The sequence below is a fragment of the Arachis hypogaea genome, chromosome 5 (genome assembly GCF_003086295.3).
Source record: "Arachis hypogaea cultivar Tifrunner chromosome 5, arahy.Tifrunner.gnm2.J5K5, whole genome shotgun sequence".
Lineage (NCBI taxonomy): Eukaryota > Viridiplantae > Streptophyta > Magnoliopsida > Fabales > Fabaceae > Arachis > Arachis hypogaea.
The window spans coordinates 108,440,637-108,462,565 of NC_092040.1; the positions used below are offsets into that span (position 1 = coordinate 108,440,637).

At 30.0% G+C, this 21,929-nt stretch overlaps 2 protein-coding genes across 2 annotated transcripts; both read right to left on the reverse strand.

Annotated features, from left to right (window-relative positions):
* Positions 1-873: 873 nt before the first annotated feature.
* Positions 874-2,050, reverse strand: LOC112799842 (uncharacterized). Its single transcript, XM_025841849.3, has 2 exons — positions 1,916-2,050; positions 874-1,397 (listed from the first exon to the last, which is right to left on the reverse strand). Exon 2 carries the CDS (start codon positions 1,362-1,364, stop codon positions 1,008-1,010), a length of 357 nt encoding a protein of 118 aa, XP_025697634.1. The 5' UTR covers positions 1,365-1,397; positions 1,916-2,050; the 3' UTR covers positions 874-1,007.
* Positions 2,051-12,191: 10,141 nt separating this feature from the next.
* Positions 12,192-18,545, reverse strand: LOC112802624 (ABC transporter A family member 2). The gene is made up of 16 exons (XM_025845907.3): positions 17,878-18,545; positions 17,289-17,520; positions 16,991-17,160; positions 16,709-16,894; positions 16,495-16,590; positions 16,197-16,397; positions 15,885-16,044; positions 15,551-15,783; positions 15,062-15,179; positions 14,903-14,979; positions 14,722-14,811; positions 14,254-14,397; positions 13,860-14,165; positions 13,586-13,666; positions 13,244-13,420; positions 12,192-12,674 (listed from the first exon to the last, which is right to left on the reverse strand). The coding sequence occupies exons 1-16, from the start codon at positions 18,244-18,246 to the stop codon at positions 12,411-12,413; spliced, it is 2,904 nt and encodes a 967-aa protein (XP_025701692.1). The 5' UTR covers positions 18,247-18,545; the 3' UTR covers positions 12,192-12,410.
* Positions 18,546-21,929: the final 3,384 nt, after the last annotated feature.

Below are 21,929 nucleotides of genomic sequence, written 5' to 3' on the forward strand. Positions count from 1 at the left end.
AGATAATCCAACTACCATAACAAAGCCAATCAATACTCAAAAGTTTGAATGATATAGATTCTCATATGGCCTATTAAATACATAAGCAACATGGATTTTGAAAATTTATCAAAATTAGTTTTAGTAAGAGATTATAAAAATAATAAAGCTAAATTTTTTATAGTTAAAAAGCAAATATGTTTTTTTGAAAAAAAAATGGATAGAATCCTAATTAATAGCAATCATTAATTAGTTTATAGAAGAGAGATAGAAGTCCATTACAGATGGTTATATTGAAAAAGTTTTTCTATAAGTTAAGTTTTCATATTTCATTTTTAATTAATCCAATCCAACAAGAGCAATAGAAATATTTTAGTTTCTTTGAGATTTTTTCTCTTATTTTTTTTTTGGAAAGGTGTTCTCCTATTTATTTAAAAAAAAGTGTGTTTTTAAGAAATAGTGTTATTGTAATCTCTTGTAATAAAGAGAAACTGTAATTCTCAAAGATAGTTATTAAATTATTTTTAATTTTTCATCGCTATACTTTAGCCGTATCATTTATCTTGTTCCTAACAGAAAAGTTTTGAATAATACCTTAGCTGCTACTACTCTCCATATTTAATTATTTATTATCGATCAGTAATAATATTTTTAGATTCATCTTCATTTCAATTTTTTTAATAAATATCCATTATTTAATTTACACAACCGATACAAATAACTGCTCATAGTTACAGACCTTTAACTTTGATTCAAGAAATTAAATCATACATGCTAGGAATTTAGTTTATTACTAGAAAATTAAATACAAACTAACTTTTAATTGTATAAAATACAAAATCCAGGAGTTTAATAATAATACTGCCAATACTACTAAATATTGGCTAACTCCCACAATTGTAGCATAATTACATATATATATATATATATATATATATATATATATACATATATCATTTATAGATATACATACATTTAGAAATACCAAACAATGGTTAATGTATTAATGATAAGGGTTTAGAGTGATCTTAAGATGTGACTGGTGTATCAGTTTCAGTAATGGCTTCATTGGTGGAACCTTGTTCAACATCATTAAGAAGCTTCAAGAGTTCATCTCTCTTAGCCACCAAAGCTTGCATCTTGGACTCAAGTTTCTCAAGCTTTTGCCTCAGTTTGGCAGGATCTTTCTTATCTTCAGGGTTTTTCTCTTCTTTGTTCTTATCCTTCTTCTTATCCTTCTTACTCTTCTCCTTAGAGTTTTCTTCATCACCATGCTCATCTTCGTCGTCTTTCTCTTTCTTTTCCTTTTTATTCTTCTTCTTATCCTTTTTCTCATGATCAACTTCTTCATCCTCATGTTTCTCGTCTTGTTCACCTCCTCCCATATTGTTGCACGCTATATTTTGATTTTGTTCCCTCTGAGAATGAAATAAAGTATTTCTTAAAATTGAACTACTACTATTTGTATCTTAGAATATAAGTATTTCAAATTTGAAATATTCAGTTAAGAGATCAAAGTATCTATTAATTTGATAAATTTCATAACTACTTTAAGTACATTGATAATTTAAACTTTTTTTCTTTTAAACACCAACATCTCTATATTATCCAAGTAATTTTTTAAAAAACCTAGTATTAAATAAAAGTGATTGATAAAAAGTGAAATAATATTAAATTTTTGTCAAACGTAAGAACTTTTTAGCTATGACATGTCAAATAAATAAAAAACATCATTAGAAAATGTAATAAAGAAACGATAATTTTCAATATTAAAAAAGTTGATTTTAGAATTAAATATGTTGTAGAGATAAATTAAAAATTTGAATCTATCAAGTAACAATCACAAAATGTTTTTATGTAGTTGTAAACTAGCTGGGAAAAAAAGGCACATGAATAGGGAGATGCAGAGGAATTAAAAAGCGAAGGAACATGTCACCTGGGGACAAAGGTTTGAAATCTCTTGGGATGCTCCAAGATCAACAAAGATTTGCAATTAACTCTTAAAATTGCTTAACCATGTATGAGCAGTGTTTCAATTTGTAATGCATGGACAAAGATGAACAGCCATTTCTCCTTCACTAATTTCTGTGGTTTTACCGCAGAGTACATAGTAGTAACTGCACATTTGAAAGGGTTACAATTAATTTACTTTATTTAGCTATGCTGTTAACTATATAATTAGTGATTCCTAGTTATCAGTTTACTAATAATATGAGAGAAAACGTGTGGTGCTCTCATCTGCTTTAAATAAATAATTCTTACTAATAAATCATTTTATTTATTAAATATATGTAATAATAATAAATATAGAATCAATAATTTTAATTTATTCTCTTAATAAATGATCTTGAATTTAAGTTTTATAATATGATGTACAAATTCTGCGCGAGGGCTAGCAAAATTCTTGCAACAAATCCTAGCTAATATGTAATTATGTATATCTTTACTCTAAAACCAACTCTCCCAACAAAATTTGAAAAAAAATAAGACTAGATATAGATTAGATCCAAAAATCTTGCACTTTAAATCTGTTAACGGAGTAAATTCAAATAGTTATGCTCTACATTCAAATATTTTTGGCAACTAAATTCAATTAAGTTAGTTCAAGTTCAACAAAAACTAATTTCATAAGCAAGAGCGTATACACACACGTTGGCGCCACTTTTCACTAAAACAACGAGACATTTCGAAGCCCGCATTATGAAAAACAGTTCATCTCTCTTCCTCAAAACTTCAACACAAAAAATTCAAACGACACTCAAAATATCTCAAAAATCTCTAAAAATCTTTGCGAAAATTCAAGAAAGTCTTAGAGTTACGTTCGAAATCTTCAATAAAAAATACTAAAAGAGAAGGTGAAAGATTATTGAAGGTACTCAAAAATTAATCGTCCATGTTTTTTCACTTTTTTCTTTTGCATTTTCGATCACGAAATAATAAATAGTCATATTTTTATATATTTAGTTGATTCAATTTCTGTTATCGCAATAATGTACTTTTATTTTGTGATAACTGTGTTAGGTCGGTGTAAGAATGTTGTTGTAGTGATTCTGGTGTCATTTAACTTATATTAATCACATTTTCTTATCCAAAACTAATTTACATGTGTTTTTGTACATGTTTGAGTTATTTTCATGTGTTTTTGTGCATGCTTGAGTGATTTGCATGTTTTGAACTGAGTTTGTGTGTAGTAATCAAGAAGTACTCTCAGTGCATTTTGTCTGAATTGAAGTGCAATTGGTATTGTTGTCCTGGATTTAGTGTAACCAATATATAAAATGTTGCTGTAATATTTCTGATGTTATTTTGTGCATATTTGAGTGATTTGCATGTGTTATTGTTCATGTTTGAGTAATTTGTATGTTTTGAATTGAGTCTGACTTTAGTAATTAAGAAGTATTTTCGGTGCATTTTGTGTGATTTTAGGTGCAATTGGTGTTGTTGTCCTGAATTTGGTGTAATAAGGCCTTAAAATGTTGTAGTAATTCTCGTGCCATTTCGTACATGTTTGAATGATTTTCATGTGTTTTGTGCATGTTTGAGTGATTTGCATACTTTGAACTGAGCTTGTATCTAGTAATCAGTAAGTAGTTTTAGTACATTTTGTGTGAATTGAGGTGCAATTGGTTTTATTGTTCTGGATTTAGTGTAATTTGGCCATTGAATATTGCTGTAGTAATTCGGGTGTCATTTGTGCATGTTTGAGTGCTTTTCATGTGTTTCTGTGTATGTTTGAGTGATTTGCATGTGTTTTTGTTCATGTTTGAGTGATTTCCATGTTTTGAACTGAGTTTGTGTGTAGTAATCAAGAAGTACTTTTAGTGCATTATGTGTGAATTGAGGTGCAATTGGTGTTGTTGTCCTAGAATTGGTGTAATTAGGCCATAAAATGCATGTTTTGAACTGAATTTGTGTTTAGTAATCATGTGATAACCGGAGAGAGAGAGGAGAGAGAGAGAAGCATGTGGAGGGCACATGCCCCATTAAAATCTCCTTTTTCTCATTCCTTCATAAAAGAAAAAGTCAAACCCTCTCCTTTCCTTCATCTTCTCTTTCATTCTATTTTCTTCATACCAAAATTTTTACACAACCACAACACACTAGATTTCATTTTATCTTTCTATTTTATCTCTATTTTAATATATCACTTTTAACCAAAGAAAAATTTTATTCTCATAACCCCAAATCATGGAGTTCATCTTAATGAGTGAAGAAAGCATTCAACTTTTGAGTTTCGGTTATTATTGGGACTTCAAGATAATTCTTTGACTCAATAATTAGCTATATCTCTAATTTTTGTCATTTCTATACTTGTGGGTTTAGCTAAATCCGAAATTAGGGTTATTAGGTTAGGAAATTTGAAATTTTTGTCAAGTTGAGTAAGATTATGTTAATTGACAATATTAGTAGCTCAAAAATATTATTATTGTCAAATTTCTAGAATTGTAGAGTTATTGAACATCACTTGATAGCTCGTTGACACATTCATTGTTGCTTCCAATTTTTTAGAATCAGATTGTGAATAGATATTATCTCTATAATTATTTTTAAATGTATTACTATAAGTATTTAACTTGGATTTTGAGTTTTTGTATCTAAAAGTATTTGATTTTGTAAATTTTGAATTTTAGAAGGAATATTTATTTTTGAAAACTCATAACTTTATAAAAATACACATGAGACGATATATATTTTATGAAGCATACATATTTTTCATATTTGACTTTGTTAAACTTTAATTAAATTTTTAATATGCATTTATGTGTGTATATGTATTTATTATGAAATTTAGTAATATGTTACAAATATTAGAAATTTGTTATAAGTGATTTAGCTTGAATTGGTTTGGGAGATTCTGACTAGAAAAACGTAGTTAACGACGGTTATGACGTTAACTTAGATGGATCTTACTCAGATCTCAGCTAGCAGGGACGTTGCTAGCCTAACGTGTAGGTCACACATTAGATCTGTTATATCATATAGGCACACTAGAGGAAAGGGTTACCCATAATGGTGGAGCCACCCTATGTATGTAATATTCGGTTTGATTTGACTTCTGGAATGAGAACTCTAATTCAGCTCATCCTTTTAATTACTTATCTAATAATTTGCATATTTACTTAATATGAATTTCTTATCTCTAAAAAAAATATAACTTTTAAGGTAAAATTTGTATTGTCTTGTGTGGGTTATAGATATAATATTTGCTCACTGAATTGTAAAATTCATCCTACTATATTTTCATATTTTTCTGATACAGGTGTCATTGCAGATTCCATTTCACCCGTCCTTTAGTAGATCTTAGTGATTTCAGTGAGCCTTTGTTCTTTCCAAGGACTATGTGTTTATGTAATAGAACATTTGCACAAAAATCTATATTATGTCAATGCTCCATATATCACAGGAAGTCAGGAAGGGTCCTCATGTGAGTTATGTTATTTTGAATCTTAAATTATTTAGATAGTAATTATGATTTGGTTATGTAAAACTCATTAATTTAAATATATACCTTAGTTATCCTAAATCAGTGAATATAAGGAGTACCTACCCTTTCTTGACAAGAAAAAGCTAGTATCCTATCCATTTGTCAGTTTTTATTTGTAAAACTTCTTAAATAATATTTTCATTCGGTATTATTTAGACTAAAATATTGTCCTATTTATCCAAACTTCAGCTATTTGCCCCAATTTGCTATGGAGGACATTGATGGCTGTGGATTACGGATGTGCAAAAGAAAATCTTTTATGTTCTTGACCTCATTCACAAAGAATCTCTCTGATGAAAGGACACTAATGAATAAATTTATTCTAAGTTATTTATATAATGCATATTTTTTTTTCTTTATCAATTCTCTTGTTTGTGTGCTTGTTTTAAGGTGAGTTTATGCATCGTAATCATTAATTAATAGGTTAAATTACACAGTTGGTTCCTATACTTTTGGTGAAATTGTAAATTGTCCTTACACTTTAAAAGTTTGTAATTAGGTCCCTAAAGATAATTAAAATTTGTAATTTAGTCTCCGCCGTTCAAAAAGTGTTTGATTTAACAGAATATTCTCAAAATATTATCTATTTTGAACATGTGACCAGCACATGTTTGCAATAGGGACCAATTTGCAACTTTAGTGAAAGTATGGAGACCAACCGGCAACCGTGTAATTTAATCATTTGAAAATGACCAAAAATACCCTAGACTATCTGAATCCACCCTACTCCTCTCCAGCTCTCTCACTCTCACTTTCTCACTTTCCAAAATGGCACCTCAACCCCAACGCTCTCTGTCTCTCACCTCGACTCACCATCGTCGTGCCTCTCGCCTCCGTCACCACGCCAAATTCACTAATAAATTGAGTTGCTATTTTTGTGTTGATTTGTTGCTATTTTTTTCTTAGACATTAAGTTGTTCGCTTTGAGCATTCTTGGGATTGGAATTATTCTCTTTCATTTATCGTCGGTGTTCAGTATTAGGATTGGAAGAGAAGAAAAAGTTGTCGGATGAGAGAGGCGAGATGGAGAAAGGAGGCGAGACCTAACTCGTGAGCACAAATGCGGTGGATCCGGCGTAGCAACGGTGAACCGAGGTGAGAGATAGAGAGCGGTGGGGTTTGGGTGTCGTTTTAGAAAGTGAGAAAGTGAGAGTGAGAGAGTTGGGGAGGGACGAGGTAGGTTCAGATAGCCTAGGAAGTTTTTGATCACTTCAAATGATTAAATTACACAGTTGGTCCCTATACTTTCACTAAATTGCAAATTGGTCCCTGTTGTCAAACATGTGCAGGTCACGTGTTCAAAATAGAGAATATTCTGAGAATATTCTGTTAAATCAAACACTTTTTGAACAGTGGGGACTAAATTGTAAATTTTAATTCTCTTTAGGGACTCAATTATAAACTTTTAAAGTGTAAGGACTAATTTGTAATTTCACTGAAAGTGTAAGGACCAACTGCGTAATTTAACCTAATTAATATTGGTGCAATTCTGTGTGAAATCAAGTGCACTTATGCTTGTTTGTGTGTCATTATCCATATATGTATATAAATTCTTTCAGAACAATTTAATCCATCTGAGGAGTTTGTTTTCTCAGTCAGAGATGTGTTTGATTTCTATTTTTCTTCTCTATTATATGTAATCAATTGATTCTTAATTTCATTTTTCTTCTTATTTGTATTCTTAATTTTGGTAGAAAAATCTATAAGTTTAGAATATTCTCTGTAGAAGTTTTCAACTTCTTCAAGTGTGTTAAAAGTCATCCACTGAAAACTTATAAGCACTACACCAAGAATAAATCTATATTACACTAAATTGTATTTCAAAATACACCAAAAATGTCATTGAACGTAACATAAATAGACTAATTTAAAACTCTTATATTCCATTTAAATTTAAACCTTCAACCATGGCACTGGTTTTCACAAAGAAAAATGAAATTATTCAACTCGTAGATAAACAACTACACGAGCATCAACTATTAACAAACTACATTAACTAGGAACAAAGCAAATCTCGTCCACTTGATTGGATTTAGAACAATAATCCAATTTGTCCTGATTCAACTAATCTAAACTTGCATCATCATTTATTATTTTCAAAAACAAAAAACATATTCAAATTTAATTTCACTGCTTGATTTTAAGAAAAATTTTATCTAAATCTTCAAATCAGACCAAAAAACAAAAAATGGAGGGAATGGAGATAACACAGAGAAATTTGAAAAAAAAAATGAAATCCACAGAAAAAGAAGCCGTTTACGTCAAAAAGAAGTTATATATAATGGCGTGTTTAGTCAAAAAGTAATTAGAGATAATGGCATATGAATGTCAATTAGGTTATACTAATTTAGTTAGACTTAATTGAATAATTAATTTGATTGTAGAACATTATTGTAATCCAAATTAGTATTTATTTGATTTTGTCAAATAGACTCAGTTTTTTATGGGTATTAATTAGCTTCAATACCAGATGATTAGTTTTCTCAAATGTTTAAACTTTGGTAGTTAAAAATTGTTGTTTAATATATAGTAAGTATTTCAAATGTTCCATGGTATTAAGTGTTCTAGTATTCTTAACTATTGTTCTTAATCATGTATATATTTTATGATTTAAATCGATTATTGAAATCAATTTAATAATTGAGATCAATGACTAAAAATACTAAAACCCTAGGTATATGTGAAATACTATATATATATATATATATATATATATATATATATATATTAAAAGAGAGTTAAAAATAGTCTCTAGATTCATTCTTAGCTTTCTAGGCTTCTACTATTTTGCCATGTCAGTTTTAGTGGCCAATTTACACAATTTAAATACAACTTATCTAACTAAATTACCTTTTAATTCTCCTTTTTCTATTTGAAATACTTTTTAATCCTTTTACAAAATAAAAAAAATCCATTACTATTCTTATAATTTATTATACAATGAATGAGCAATAATAACATAACTTGAACCTTCTCTTATGTCATAAGATTATTATCATATTTTTATCTCTTCGTAATCTTCTTTCTTTGTATAATATTATAGGATTTTTTTAAATATTATTCTTTATATTCTCCGAAGGTTTTAAAAGGTTTAGAAAATGAGGTTGAATTTATGGCCTTTTTTAACTTTGATTAGTTAAGACTTAAAACCAAAAATTAAATTTTGTTTTTGTTTGGTCTGTGCAGCGGATTATGCAAGAGACAATTTTGATTTGTCTCATAAAAACCAGAAAAACAAAACTAGAGCAGAAAGAAAGAACGTGACACAGCCATAGATCCTGGTTCAATTGTCTTGTGCAATGCAACTTACATTCACTCTCTACCACAACGTTGGTAGAATTTTCACTATCAATCCAAGTATTACATACACCAATTTTCTAGGACTCAACATAATCCAATCTGGACACACAAGCTTCAACACAAACTTGACTTAGCTATGCTAATGCCTAGACTCACCACACTAAGTGCTTACCCAACTTAGCAAGGGATACCTCTCAGATACATGACACAAAACAAAAAAATACAACAAAAAAAAATCTAAAATCACTCTTGACTTTTCTCTCAAGTATTTTTCTCATCCTTTTTCTCTCTCTGGCTCTTTCTCAATACATCTCTTTCTTGCTTTTAACCTCTCAAAGAAAACTAAGAAAGATATACATTGAAACTGAAATACAAAGAGTAAAACATGAACGAGATGATGAATAACAGTTTTGACTCTATACACTGAACCTAGTATCTAAACTCATAACCTTGTTCTTCATCTTGGTGGAGTGCTCCCTATAGTGTAGGTGCAATGCTTTCAAGACATCAAACTAATGAGCGAAGTTTCTCTTTATGCTTTTCCTCTCGAGTTCTCTCTCCCCCTCTTCCAAACAGATTCAATTTTTCCTTTTATACCTTGTTCTAATCCAAGATTAAAGTTTCTTCCAAGTCAACTTCTTGGACCTTGACCTTTTAGAATTCATCTCTTCTTTTTCTTCAAATAGCCCCTGAGTTAGGAATTTCAAATCTGATTCATTTGCTTAATCGAAAACAACAGAGCAGCAGAAATGAGCTTATCCAAACCCTTGAAATTGTGCTTTGACTCTAAGTAACAATGTAGACCATAAATTTGAAGCAGAGATAAACAGACGCCACTTTCTTTGTTTATCCCAAATTGGTATTGCAGATATTTAAAAAAGAAATTAAAAAAAAATAACATGCAAATAAAAATAAATCACCTTTACCCTTTGACTTAACTTAACATGCTTTGATTAGGGCCATTGGACTCTCTCTCGTGTTTTTACCGAAAGAGAACAATGCTGAGACTTAGCTTTCCTTTTGCTTGAGATGCATTGGGCTTGGTTGGTAGATTTTCCATTCCTATTCATCATCCATGGGATTCCACGGTTTGGGCTTCAACCAACACAGATTTGGGTTGCAACTTTAATCAATTTTTGGGCCTGCATCATTAAATCAAACTATTAAACCCAATTGGATATTTAATTCTATAAATCAATGTTGGTCATCATTATTAATTAATTATTTTCTTAACTCAACATTCTCTTATTCTTTAATTTTATATAGGTTATTTTATACTTTCAATACTAATAAATTCTTTTTGATAAGTATAAATTGAGTTATATTCTAATTCATTCTCACCTTATATTTTTACTCTTTCTTATATCTACTATATAAATCGATATTCACTCTATATATATATTTTTTATCTTTTTCTATATAATTTTATATCTCTTTTTTTTATTTTCCTCCCACTTTTGCTAAATATATGTACTAAGTGATTATGTAATTGTACTTGTTAGGATGAAGATAAAAAAGAAAATGATGATGGCTCAACCAAATAGAAGAAGACTTGAATTAACATAATCACTAAATTAAGATTCTTTGTAAGTATTAGTTAACGAGCTATCTTAATGTTAGTTCTCATATTTTCTTTTATAGTTGGATTGGGTGTGAGACTTATCATGTGAATCATCTATCTTGTACAATAATAAAGTGTGCACTTTAAGGTGTGTATCTAATAAAAATAAATAAATCAATATATGTCAACCTTAAAGCTATTTTAACTTTTAGCAAATGACTACTATAGTAGTTCATCAAATTTGTTTGCAAGGTTTCATGAGATCTAAAATGAAGAGGACAAGTAAATCACATCAAGACAACAAATATTCGAAAATAAAACGATATTTCTTTTCTGTTAGTGCTTTGTAATGAATAAGTTCCATGTATTCTTATATGAAGAAGTGTGAATGGCTTTCAAATGACATGAATGTGTTTCATAAATAAAGTTGTATATCATGTGTTTATTTGATAGAGTACGGTGTGAATTTTAATCTTTCATTGTTTTTTCTCTTATGTTTCCTCTTAATTCCACTTATAAAATTAATGGTGAGAGATCACACTTTACTCCTTTAATTATTAAAAAAATTGACAGGATTCATTCTTTGTGCTTTTGTGTTTAAATTGTAAATGTATGTTGTAAGAATACAGTTTACCATAGAAAGTAGATGTATGTCTACATAAAGTTGTTCTATGAATAAGATTGATCTATATTTCTATAAAAATACACGTATGATATCTGAAAATTATATGTAGTTGTTTGTCTATCAATAAACTTTTATTTATTCTTGACCAAATATAAATAATCTCTTTAGAACAGAAAAACTTACATAATAAAGCATGAGAAAATATATAATTCAAAATGGCATTTATATATGTAGTCTTTAATTTCAACACAATATTTAATAAAAAAGAAACTACGAATAAAAAATAGGTAAAAAAAAATTACGTATAATCTCTTCAGATAATTATGTCAAAAAATATGATTCATAAATTCTAGAATAACAAATAAAATACCAATACACTAAACCGCTCTATTTTGATAAATAAAATATATAATATTAAAAAAATTCTTATTCAAAATATCATTTATATTAATTATTTAAATAAAGTTCCTATTTTTTTAAAAAAATATTATAAAAACTAACACCCTAATATTTTCAAACGAAGATTGCATATCAATAATCAAGACACTACGAAAAAATATAAAAAAAATATAAGAGACATTTTTAAATGAGAAACTTATATATAAAGGTGAAATATAGAAAGGACCATACAAAACTTAAACAAGTTAATATTTTAGAAAGAGCTCATCTCTACAAAAACATATGAGAAGAAGAACAAATAACTTCAATAGAAAATAGAAAATAAAAACAAAAAAATAAAATAAATACTACATAAGAAGACTAATAAGTGTATGTCAACTACAAATAATATAAAAATAAAAACAATAAATGCATATGTAACTTTATACGACCCCAATATCAAATACCTATATCTTTTGTTAAAATGCAGAATATTTCATTTCAAATTCTCTTCACCTTGAACAACTATATTGAATTATATACGAATGGCAAAATTAATACTTTGTATAATATTTTCAGATTTAATATTAATTTATATATTATTTTATCAATTTATAAATAATATAACACTTTTAAATCTATACTATATACTAATTTTTCTTTCGGGTTTTACTCTAGTATATATATAACACTACCCAAGAGCATTCTCCTTTAATTTATAAACCAATAGCACATTTTAGTTTTTTATTTTCAAATTATTTCTACAAAATTATATAAAAATCAGTTCAAAACATTTACTATAAAAAGGTATGAATCGAGCGGCACATTAAGGACCTATCAATCTACCAGTAATGAGGAAAAAGTTACAATAAAAAAGTTCAAATAATTGTTCTATAGGTTTAACTCTGGCGTTCATAATAAGTCATTTTTAAGATTTAAGAAGCTAGGTAGACACAAAAAGTACTAATAATACGAGGGAGATAGCTGAACCCTCTATGAAAGAAAAATATACAAAAGAACATGTACAATCCTAAAAACATTATCTATGACCCACCAGCTCCCACAACATACGGGTTTGCTTTTCATTGAAACCTGACTGAACTAACTTGGCTGGGATCAATTATAACCCCGTGAACTGATCCTGGTCGGCGCGAATTTCTACGGTGTCTTGCCGAAGCAGATGATGATAGTCGAACACCAGAAGGAACTGGAACTTTTTGTGAGTGACCAGAGATACATAGAGCACCAGATTCATCTTGCTCCCAGTATACTTCTACCATAACCCCTGTTGGGTACTCTTCAGACTCTGTTTCTGGAATTCCAACAAATCTAGCTCCTATAGGAATCTGCATGATTATTGTATTAATCAGCATAAAATCACAAGATGTCATGACTCAACAGCAATCACAACTGAAAAGTGTATTTCACAAATTCCATGTAGAGGTGAGTGCTGAAATCAACTTGGTTTGTTCACGGTGTAAATCCTTGACAAGTGTGTATATAAATTAACATTTGATATTCATCTTCTGCTAACAATCAATACAACTACTATAATTTGAATAAAAAATTATATTTGAACCAAAAATAAAAAATGAAGATTATGGCCCCTTCACACGGCTATTTTGAGTTGATCAAATAGCATTTTTGAATTTGAAGTTTGGACAAAACTCGACTTGTTAAGACGTATAACCCATATGAGAAATGTTATGAGGCCAATACTTTTTATCAATATTAGCCAACACTTTGTGCCAACACTTTTTTTTATTCTATTAGGATTTAGAGTCTAAGGTCTAGGGTTTAAAATTTAGCATCAAAATACTTTTGTTGGCCAACAAAATAATAAATTTTGTTTGTCATATAGCATTGCTCAACTCATATATAGAATAATTGAAAGCAAAAGATGGTTTGCACACACCTGCACAGACTCCCCAGATGTTAAGGTCAAAGTCACTAGGGTCCCATCAGCTGCAGCGCTTTCTAGCTCTGCTTGCTTTGCAATATTCAGGAAAACTTCTTCTAGAGTTGTCAGACCAAGCTGAATGTCAGATATGCCAAATTCTTCTTCTCTATCTTGGAGCTCCGCAAAAAAATTCTGCTTGGGAAGAAACAGCAATATAAGACAAGATACACCACATAAATAACCAATTTTTGAACCAAGATCTGCCTGTAGTGATCAGTATTAGATCAATGGTCACCCTCATCTTAAAAATGAATTTAAAGAAATAGAAATGAAAACCATAAAAGAAACAAAGCTTACTGTCAGGAGCCCCTCTTTGTCATGAGGAATCACAAAAGTTATGAAGTTGTTGTTCTCTTCCTTTGGCACTACATCTAAATGCTGTCAAAATATTATAAGAGGTCAAACTTTAATCTTTTGCTTGACATGGAAGAACTCTAAACACCCCATTATTATTTAGAGTACTTTTTATACACTTTCAGTAATTCTTTTACGTTATCATTCAGTCATATCTACTATGTAAAATAGTTTTCAATAATAGTGCATCAAAAATTAAATTCTATTATTATCTTACATTCTTAAAGAATTGCTTCACAGCCTCATGATGTACCGTAGAAACAGCATCCCTATTGTCTGTACGACTTTCAACATTGTTCCCATAGAAGCTGATATTAGCAATGAAACCAGTACCAAAGCGTGACTTCAATCTGATTGCGGTGCCAATACAGCGAAGCTTTCCCTTTGCCATGATTCCTATTCGATCACTGAGAATGTCAGCTTCTTCCATAGAGTGTGTGGTAAGGACAATGGCACGACCTCTTTTAGCATTTTCAATTATGTCCCATACGTGCCTCCTTGTTATTGGATCCATACCAGTAGTCTAAATTTTAAAATCAAGAGATGAATCTTGTAATCAATCCAATTGAATAAATTCACAAAAAAAGAAGTATCCAACTTTGCATACGTACTGGTTCATCCAAAACAACCAATTTAGGGTCACCAATAAGGGAAATTGCAACACTGAGTCGACGTTTCATTCCTCCACTGTAACTTCCAGCTCTCACTTTTGCCGAATCAGTGAGTCTCACCTCTGCCAGTGATGTTTGGGTAATCTATATTTTTCAAAAAGAACTTGAGTGTAAATTTCAAGGTAAGAAGGTATTATACATGACTAACTTATAATTTTGAAAATTGCAATATCCCCTTTGAGATTCAAGCGATGTTACATTCAACCAATGTTGGCAAAATGACACATGGTATTCTTGTGGCATGACTCCAACCCTGGAGTGGTGTCTATGTAGCCATAACTAACTAAAGGGGATGATGTGTAATGTCGCATAACCTCAATGAGGTCAGTGATAAATAAATTCTAGTGGAGAAGCCATATATGCATGCAGTTGTGTGTGACTATGAGAAAAATTCAGGAGAACACATACTGAGTTGATGGAACTTGGGGTTAGGCCTTTGATAGTAGCAAAGAGTTGAAGATGCTCTTCGCCGGACAGTGCATCCCACAAGATATCAAACTGCAAAAGAGAAAATTTAATAAAAGGTCAATCAGTTTGCTACAGAGGAGAAAGACAGTGTCATTGGCAAATGAGAGGGAGAGAGAAACACCTGGGGACATACTCCTATAAGCTTTTGAATGTTTGACATGCCAGTGGAGCTACGGATGGAATGTCCATAAATCAATGCTGATATGAAAGATGCAATTGTTACTATATATGGAAATATAGTTTTACTAATGATTGGAGAACAAGAGAGAAAGAGTTTCACCATCTCCATCAGTTGCTGGAGTTATCCCTGTCAAACAATTAATAACCGTAGTTTTACCCGCTCCATTAGGTCCTAATAGACAAAATAGTTGATCCCTTTCAAAGTTCACCCATAAATCCTGAAAAAGTTCAAGAACAGCACATTGTACATCATCCAAAAATGAGTCAGTTTCACGAAGAAGTAAATTATAAAGTAGTCCCACTATATTGCCAAATTGAAAGACGAAGCATACAGAGAAATAGCCAAACTGGTAATTGAAAATCATGATCCAGAAAGAAATCAGGTTAAAAAGATTTCTGCATGCTTAGTTTCTACGACCATCTAAGAGATGGATACTAAGATCCATCTTGCAACAGAAAAGCACCCAGACCACAAAGAAAACGGCTTCAGCAATGAAATATGTTGCAAGTACACAGCAAAAAGGACCAGAGAAGTGTTCTTTACATCTCCCAAACTTCAAAGACCAGAACTTTTTGAAGAATTGTGTACCTTAACGGCATTGTAAGGTTTAGTTCTTTTACATTTACAGCAGCAACCAATATTACAAGAACCAGGATATGTCTTTGCAAGGCCACGTATCTGAACAGCAACATTTGCATCAACCACACCTTCTGTTATTTGTCTTTTGACAGTATTTTGTTCTTCAAGGACATCTTGATCATCTGGTGTAACATGTTCTTGACGAGGCACTGAAACTATGCAGCAACTACAAACCCCACCCTCTGCAAAAGCAAGTTAAGGAAAGAAGGAAGACAAGTTCAGCCAAAAGTAGCTGTTAAGAAGAAATAATGAACACAGCTTAAATCACAAAATATTCAGTCACCTTTCACATTTTGGCCTCCTCTTCCCATCCAATAGTTCGGATTTAGAAAGTATAACATCGATTTCCTCACACCAGATGCATTGGGGATTATGTTGTCGAAGTAGATGGCCAGAACAAACCACAAAACGAATGTAGCTAAGAGCCATTGATAAATGTCATTCTGTCCATGGAAGAAGAAATGATAAGCAATTGTTGCATCAAAAATGAAGGGAAATGGCAAAAGGGGCATATAGAACCATAGTAGAATAGGTAGTCAAAAGCTTCTTAATTTGATTTTGTGGGTGTTGGTATAAATTATAAATTATTGCATACAATTGTAATCACACAGCCTTCATCTTCAGGACCGCATTGTCCCCGTTTACTCCATCGAATACCATGATCTTCAGAAGTTGAGACCGCCTCAGAAAGAATATGTAGAGCTTGAGCGAAGGGATTGGGCGGAAAGAAAGACCAAATTATTCGGAAAGTCTTGGAAATGCTATCTGAATAAGGAAATCCTGCTTGTATAACAAGCTGCAATTTGCAGAATTCCAAACAAGGATAGTATGAGTGATCTTTCTTTCTCTATATTCAGTAAACCTAGTCTACATAGTGTAATAGGGACTCATACCTGAGTCACAAAGCCAACAATAAATATGGAGAAGCCTACTGTTGTCGCTGAAGAGGATTTACTAATGAAAGCAGATAGCATGAAAGCTAAGCCAGTCTAAAAACAAAACAGAATTGATATGTATGAGAAATTATTCCCAATATACAAAAAACAACCAATGAACAAGCAAAATCTATACATGGTATATTGAGAGAAATCTGAAAAGTTTTCTTACCATACTGAGTTCAAATAGGAAGAACACAAAGAACACGACCAGAAAATCGTTTTTCAAGAAGAAACGAAACTGAAACATCATTCCAAACAGAACTACGAGAAGGGATGACAGGAGAGTAATGAATGCCTCCCAGATGAGCCAGGACAACCAGTAAGCAGAATCATAAAGCCCCATCATAGTCATTGCCTGTGTCAACAACATTAAGTACGCACAAGAATAAACTACAAACTATGATTGAAAAATGTTGAAATTGTGGGCTTTGACTTGTGAAACGTTAAATACCTGGCGAAGTTTAAGCTCTTTTTCTGTAACCAAAGAACTCATCTGAAGCACAAAATTGAACATGGCAATCGCAAGGAAAAATGTTGGACCTACGGAACTCACTGTTGAGAAAGGTGCCGTGGCTGGGTGTGCAAACTCCCTCAAAAAGACATTCCAGCTGAAGTTCGAGTCTGAAGTTTTTAAAAGTTGTAAATTAGATCATGGCTTTCAAAAGCAAAACATAAAGGGCATTAAACGGAATAATTTTATCATTCAAGGAAGATAATTTGCAAAATTCAAATAATGAACAAATTTACACCTCCAATCAGGTTCCTAGCAATTTCTCGCTCTGCAGCAAGCTGAAGTGGGAGTTGAAATGCAAAAGTGGGGTCTTCATATTTTCCTCTCTTTTGAACATATGTGGAATTTGTCTGTAAACCATAGCTGATGATAGTTTTACTTCTTTCCACAAAATGCAAAGCCCCTGGACAGTGCATAGGGTTGTTCAAAAGCCACTCGTCCACTGCAGCTTTATCACTAAAGGATTTCACCTGCAAAACAAGAAACAAAAAAAAATGTAAAACAAATAAAATCATAGTGACACATTCCCTCATGATCTCTCCAATTGTTATTCAAGAGGTCAATATCGATGCAACAGTACTGTTGCTCCTTTGTGACTTCGAGATCACGGAATCAAGCCCTCTATTTTAGACTTATTCTTTCAGGACCAACTCTTCCATGAAAATTTTAAGCCTCAAACAAACCTAATTTTATTTTTTGGTCAAATGATAGGTGTCCTTCTATCACTTCGATCAACTACGTATTGGTTATCAAACCAAGCTAATTGATCACCAAAAAGAACATTTAAACAAACAAAATTCCAATTGATGGATAGGTAAGCAAGGTACCTTAGAGGGAGGTATAGTCCTTCCAGGGTTATTGTTCATGATAGCTTCAACAATGGTCCGAATTCTAGGGTTGCGATCACCGCTCCATACAAAATCATAGCAAGGGAGTTTGACGAAGAACTTGTTCTCGCATGGAGGGATGGAAGGTGAAGGGCGAAGCGGAGGCTCAGGGACGCTCTTGTAGTAAGTTGTGTTCGAGTACTGAGCTTTAATTGCCTTGTCAATGGCGAAGATGAGGAACATGAAGAAGAGTGGTGACAGAACCTGAAGCAACGTTGCCTTCCTGTTTCGCCATGACAGCAGAAGGTTCTTCCGTAAGAGAGCGCTAAATTGCTGAAAGAGCAGCGCGAAACCGCTCGTCACTTCCATTTTTGGTAACTTTTTTTTCTTCTTCCCGTTGGCTTGTTATGGTTTTGCTGTTTCCAGAATGTGAGTGGAGAGTTAGAAGGAAGGTGCTGAAGTAAACGGAAGACAGAGCAGAAGAAGCAACGTTCCTGTTCTTGTTTTTGTTATTGTCGTTGGTGTTTTTTACTATGTCTAATTTTCTTTTAAGAGTAAACTATTAACATCTTTCTCCATTTTCTAAAAAAGTCCACAAAATACCCCCCTATCATTAGCTTAAACAGGTATGCTTTGAGATATTCGACGAGATTTAAATTTAATTATTTTCAACAATCAACTTGCCTTCAACATAATTATACCAAGATAATTGTATCTAAATTTTTATTAAATGAAAATTCAAGTAAAGTCGATTTCAGTTTAAGTTAATAGTTGATGGTTGTTAAATAAAAATTTAATCAAATCAGTCAAATTATTTAATGGCTTTCAGATATCAACTTCACATAATACATGAGTTTTCACTTTTTTATTACATTATTATTATATTAGTTCACAATAAATTATATTCTGGCCCAAACATATTAACGCAATGCATTTTTATTGGAGTTTGTTTACTTCTCTTTTCTGTTTTTTATTTTTAAAATTATCAATTCTAAATTATTATATTTGTCAATATTTAAAAATTAATTATGATAAAACTTTTTAATAATTATAATATTTTATTTCAATATTTAAAAATTAATTATGATCAAAATTTTCAATAATTATAATATTTTATATCAAGATTGGACAAAAGAAAGACCCATAAAAAGTGTTTCAATAAAGTATATGACAATAAAAAAATATTATATATTAAAAATAAGTTAAAGAGTATATATATTTATACAAAAATATATGATAGTTGATTTTTGTGTATATCTAACAGGATTGAATTGATACACCAAACGTTGCATTTGTGAATTTTATGACAACACTTACTCAAAGTTACGCTTTTTAATAGAAAACAGAATACAAGAGAATAATGGTCATAAAATTCTTGTAGAAAAGCGTTGCTATTTGTCAGGAGAAAGCAACTCGTTTCCAAATTAAAGTTGCCACGAAAATTATTCTAATTTATAAAAATGGAAGTTAATTATATTGATAATACCCTGATATATAATTTAATGTTTCTTATCAATATAGTTTTATTATTAATAGTGTATCATAATTGATCAATTTCTATTATACATATTTAATAATGATGAAACCCCGGTAGAAAGAAAATGACGAAACAAGTTTCATGGGATCTCAAAATATCATATACATCTAATTCATTTATAAAAGAAAAATAAATTATAATGGATTAAAAGGTAAGATTATTTAGTTTGTTTTTTATATAAATTTATATTTTCTATATTATATTATTAGAACCATTTTCTCATAATTATTATTCACATATTATCATATAAATAAAGGTATTCTAACTTTACTATTGGTTATTTTCAAAGATTATGACTAACAAATGAAGTTAGATAAGAATATAATATATATTTTGTACCATTAATAATATACTCAATGTTAACTTTGATGACTAAATAAAATTAATAAAAATACAATAGTCAAACAGAATTAAAAATAAATAAATAAAACTTAGACACAATATAATAAAAAAAAATGCATGTTGATTTACGCGGCCCAATTTTCCACACGCGGATACCACTGCACGAGTAGAGACATGACCTTTTTACTTTACTTGCAACCCAAGCAACCAATTTTCGAGCATTAACAATATATTAATGTTTTACTAATATCCCAAGCCGTCTTGAGAAATTTATAACAAAATGCTTTCATTTTTAACAAATTTAATTCTTAAATTTTTATTTCGTTAGATAAATTAATTTATATTAAATTATTTATTTATATAAAAAATAAATCTAAGCATTTTAAATATTATTAATGACCAGTGGCAGAACTTAATTCAGATAAAAAGATCATGGCTCTCCTAAATTTTTTATAAAAAAATTAGTAATATTTTTTAAAAGATAAAAAATAGTTTAATTGGATTAAATATGTTATTATGATTTAAAGTACTCAATAAGTTCAATAAACAACATTTTCTCTATTTTTAAGTTCAAATATAAAAAATTAGATCTTTTTTATTTATTTAATTTAATATTATTTTATATTTTACTATTTATTTAAATTAATTTTTTATATGATAAAAATAATAGAATATTTAATAAGTATTAATATTATTGTATTTGTATAAATTAATAAAAAAATTCAATAAATATTATAAATTTTAATATTTATCCTTTTAACTTCTTCTTTATATATTCAAATTTTTATATAAAATAATAATAAAAATTTAAAGAATTGATGCATTTTTTAAGAAGAAGGCTAATATTTAAGAAGGAGAACATATAACTTTTATAATATCAACACCTGTAAATAGTTCTTCTACTTTAATGAATTACGAAGAAAGTGAGATACGATCTTCAAAAGTTCAAAAAGTTACATCTGATGAGTTTGACCTTGATTTTTTAAAATGAGACTCTAGAAAATTTTAAATTTAGCAATATCACCCAAACCAGAGAGATGAAATTAGACGAACTTATCTTAAATAGGGTCCATATCAAAAGTATCTTAAAAATTATCCTCTATCTAACCTCCCAAAATTTTGTTTCAAATTCCGCCACTGTTAATGATTATTATGTTTTTATTAAACAAGAACTTGTGTGTCTAATATTTTTTTTTTACAATTTGATGCGAGTATTAATATTTTTAACAAAATTTTGGTGATTAAATTTTTTTATAATTAAAGTATTCAACTAAAATTCTTTAAAATTGGAGTATTACCATTAATTTTTAGTCACCAAATAAAAAATTACATTAATTTTTTAATCTTTTTTGGCAAACAAATTTTAAGAAAAACTTTTAAAATATGTCTTTTACTATTTATATAAGCTTTCTGTATTATTGATATATGTTCGAAAATTATCTTAAATAATAAGATCTACATGTGAAGAGAGAAGGGGTAACCTATAAATTAAAGATATTTCAGTGTTTAAATTAAAATAGAAAAAAATTTAGGGATAGCACTTTTATTAAAATTTAATTAGTATTTAATTATAAAAAAATGATTAATTCTACACTATTAGATATTATCATCTCATACTATTAAAAAAATTAATAATAATTAATTAATAATTAAACGTCACAAATTCTGTTACTCCTAGCACTCCTCTTAAAATAGATATAAGAAATAGGATTTTTGGAGAGGATCCACTCCCAATACCAGGAGCCGGTAACTCCTCTTATATGAGCGCTTTTCTGATTCTAAAGATCTTTTAAATAGAAAAAGATTCTATTCACATCTCACTATCTGAAAATGAATCATAATGAATGAGTTGAGGCGGTCCGAAAATTTTCGAATTTTTGGGCCGAAGAAACCGAATTAAACTTAAAGGTGGTACTCGTCGTTGGACCGCTAAGACTAAAATCTGAATCTACAACAATATACAACTCAAATTCATAACTATTCGCGTTATGCCGTTACCTGTAATACACAATTATTCTCTCATGTTGTTTTACATAAATTTTTAGGAAGCAGATTTATTCCTTGGAGCAACAATCAATATTTCGGGACTACCGTTTTGTTTGTGTTGAGTTATTTTTCTTGAATTTAGTCTAAAGTTTCTCTATTCGTTTTGGGTGTCCATATTTAATCACTG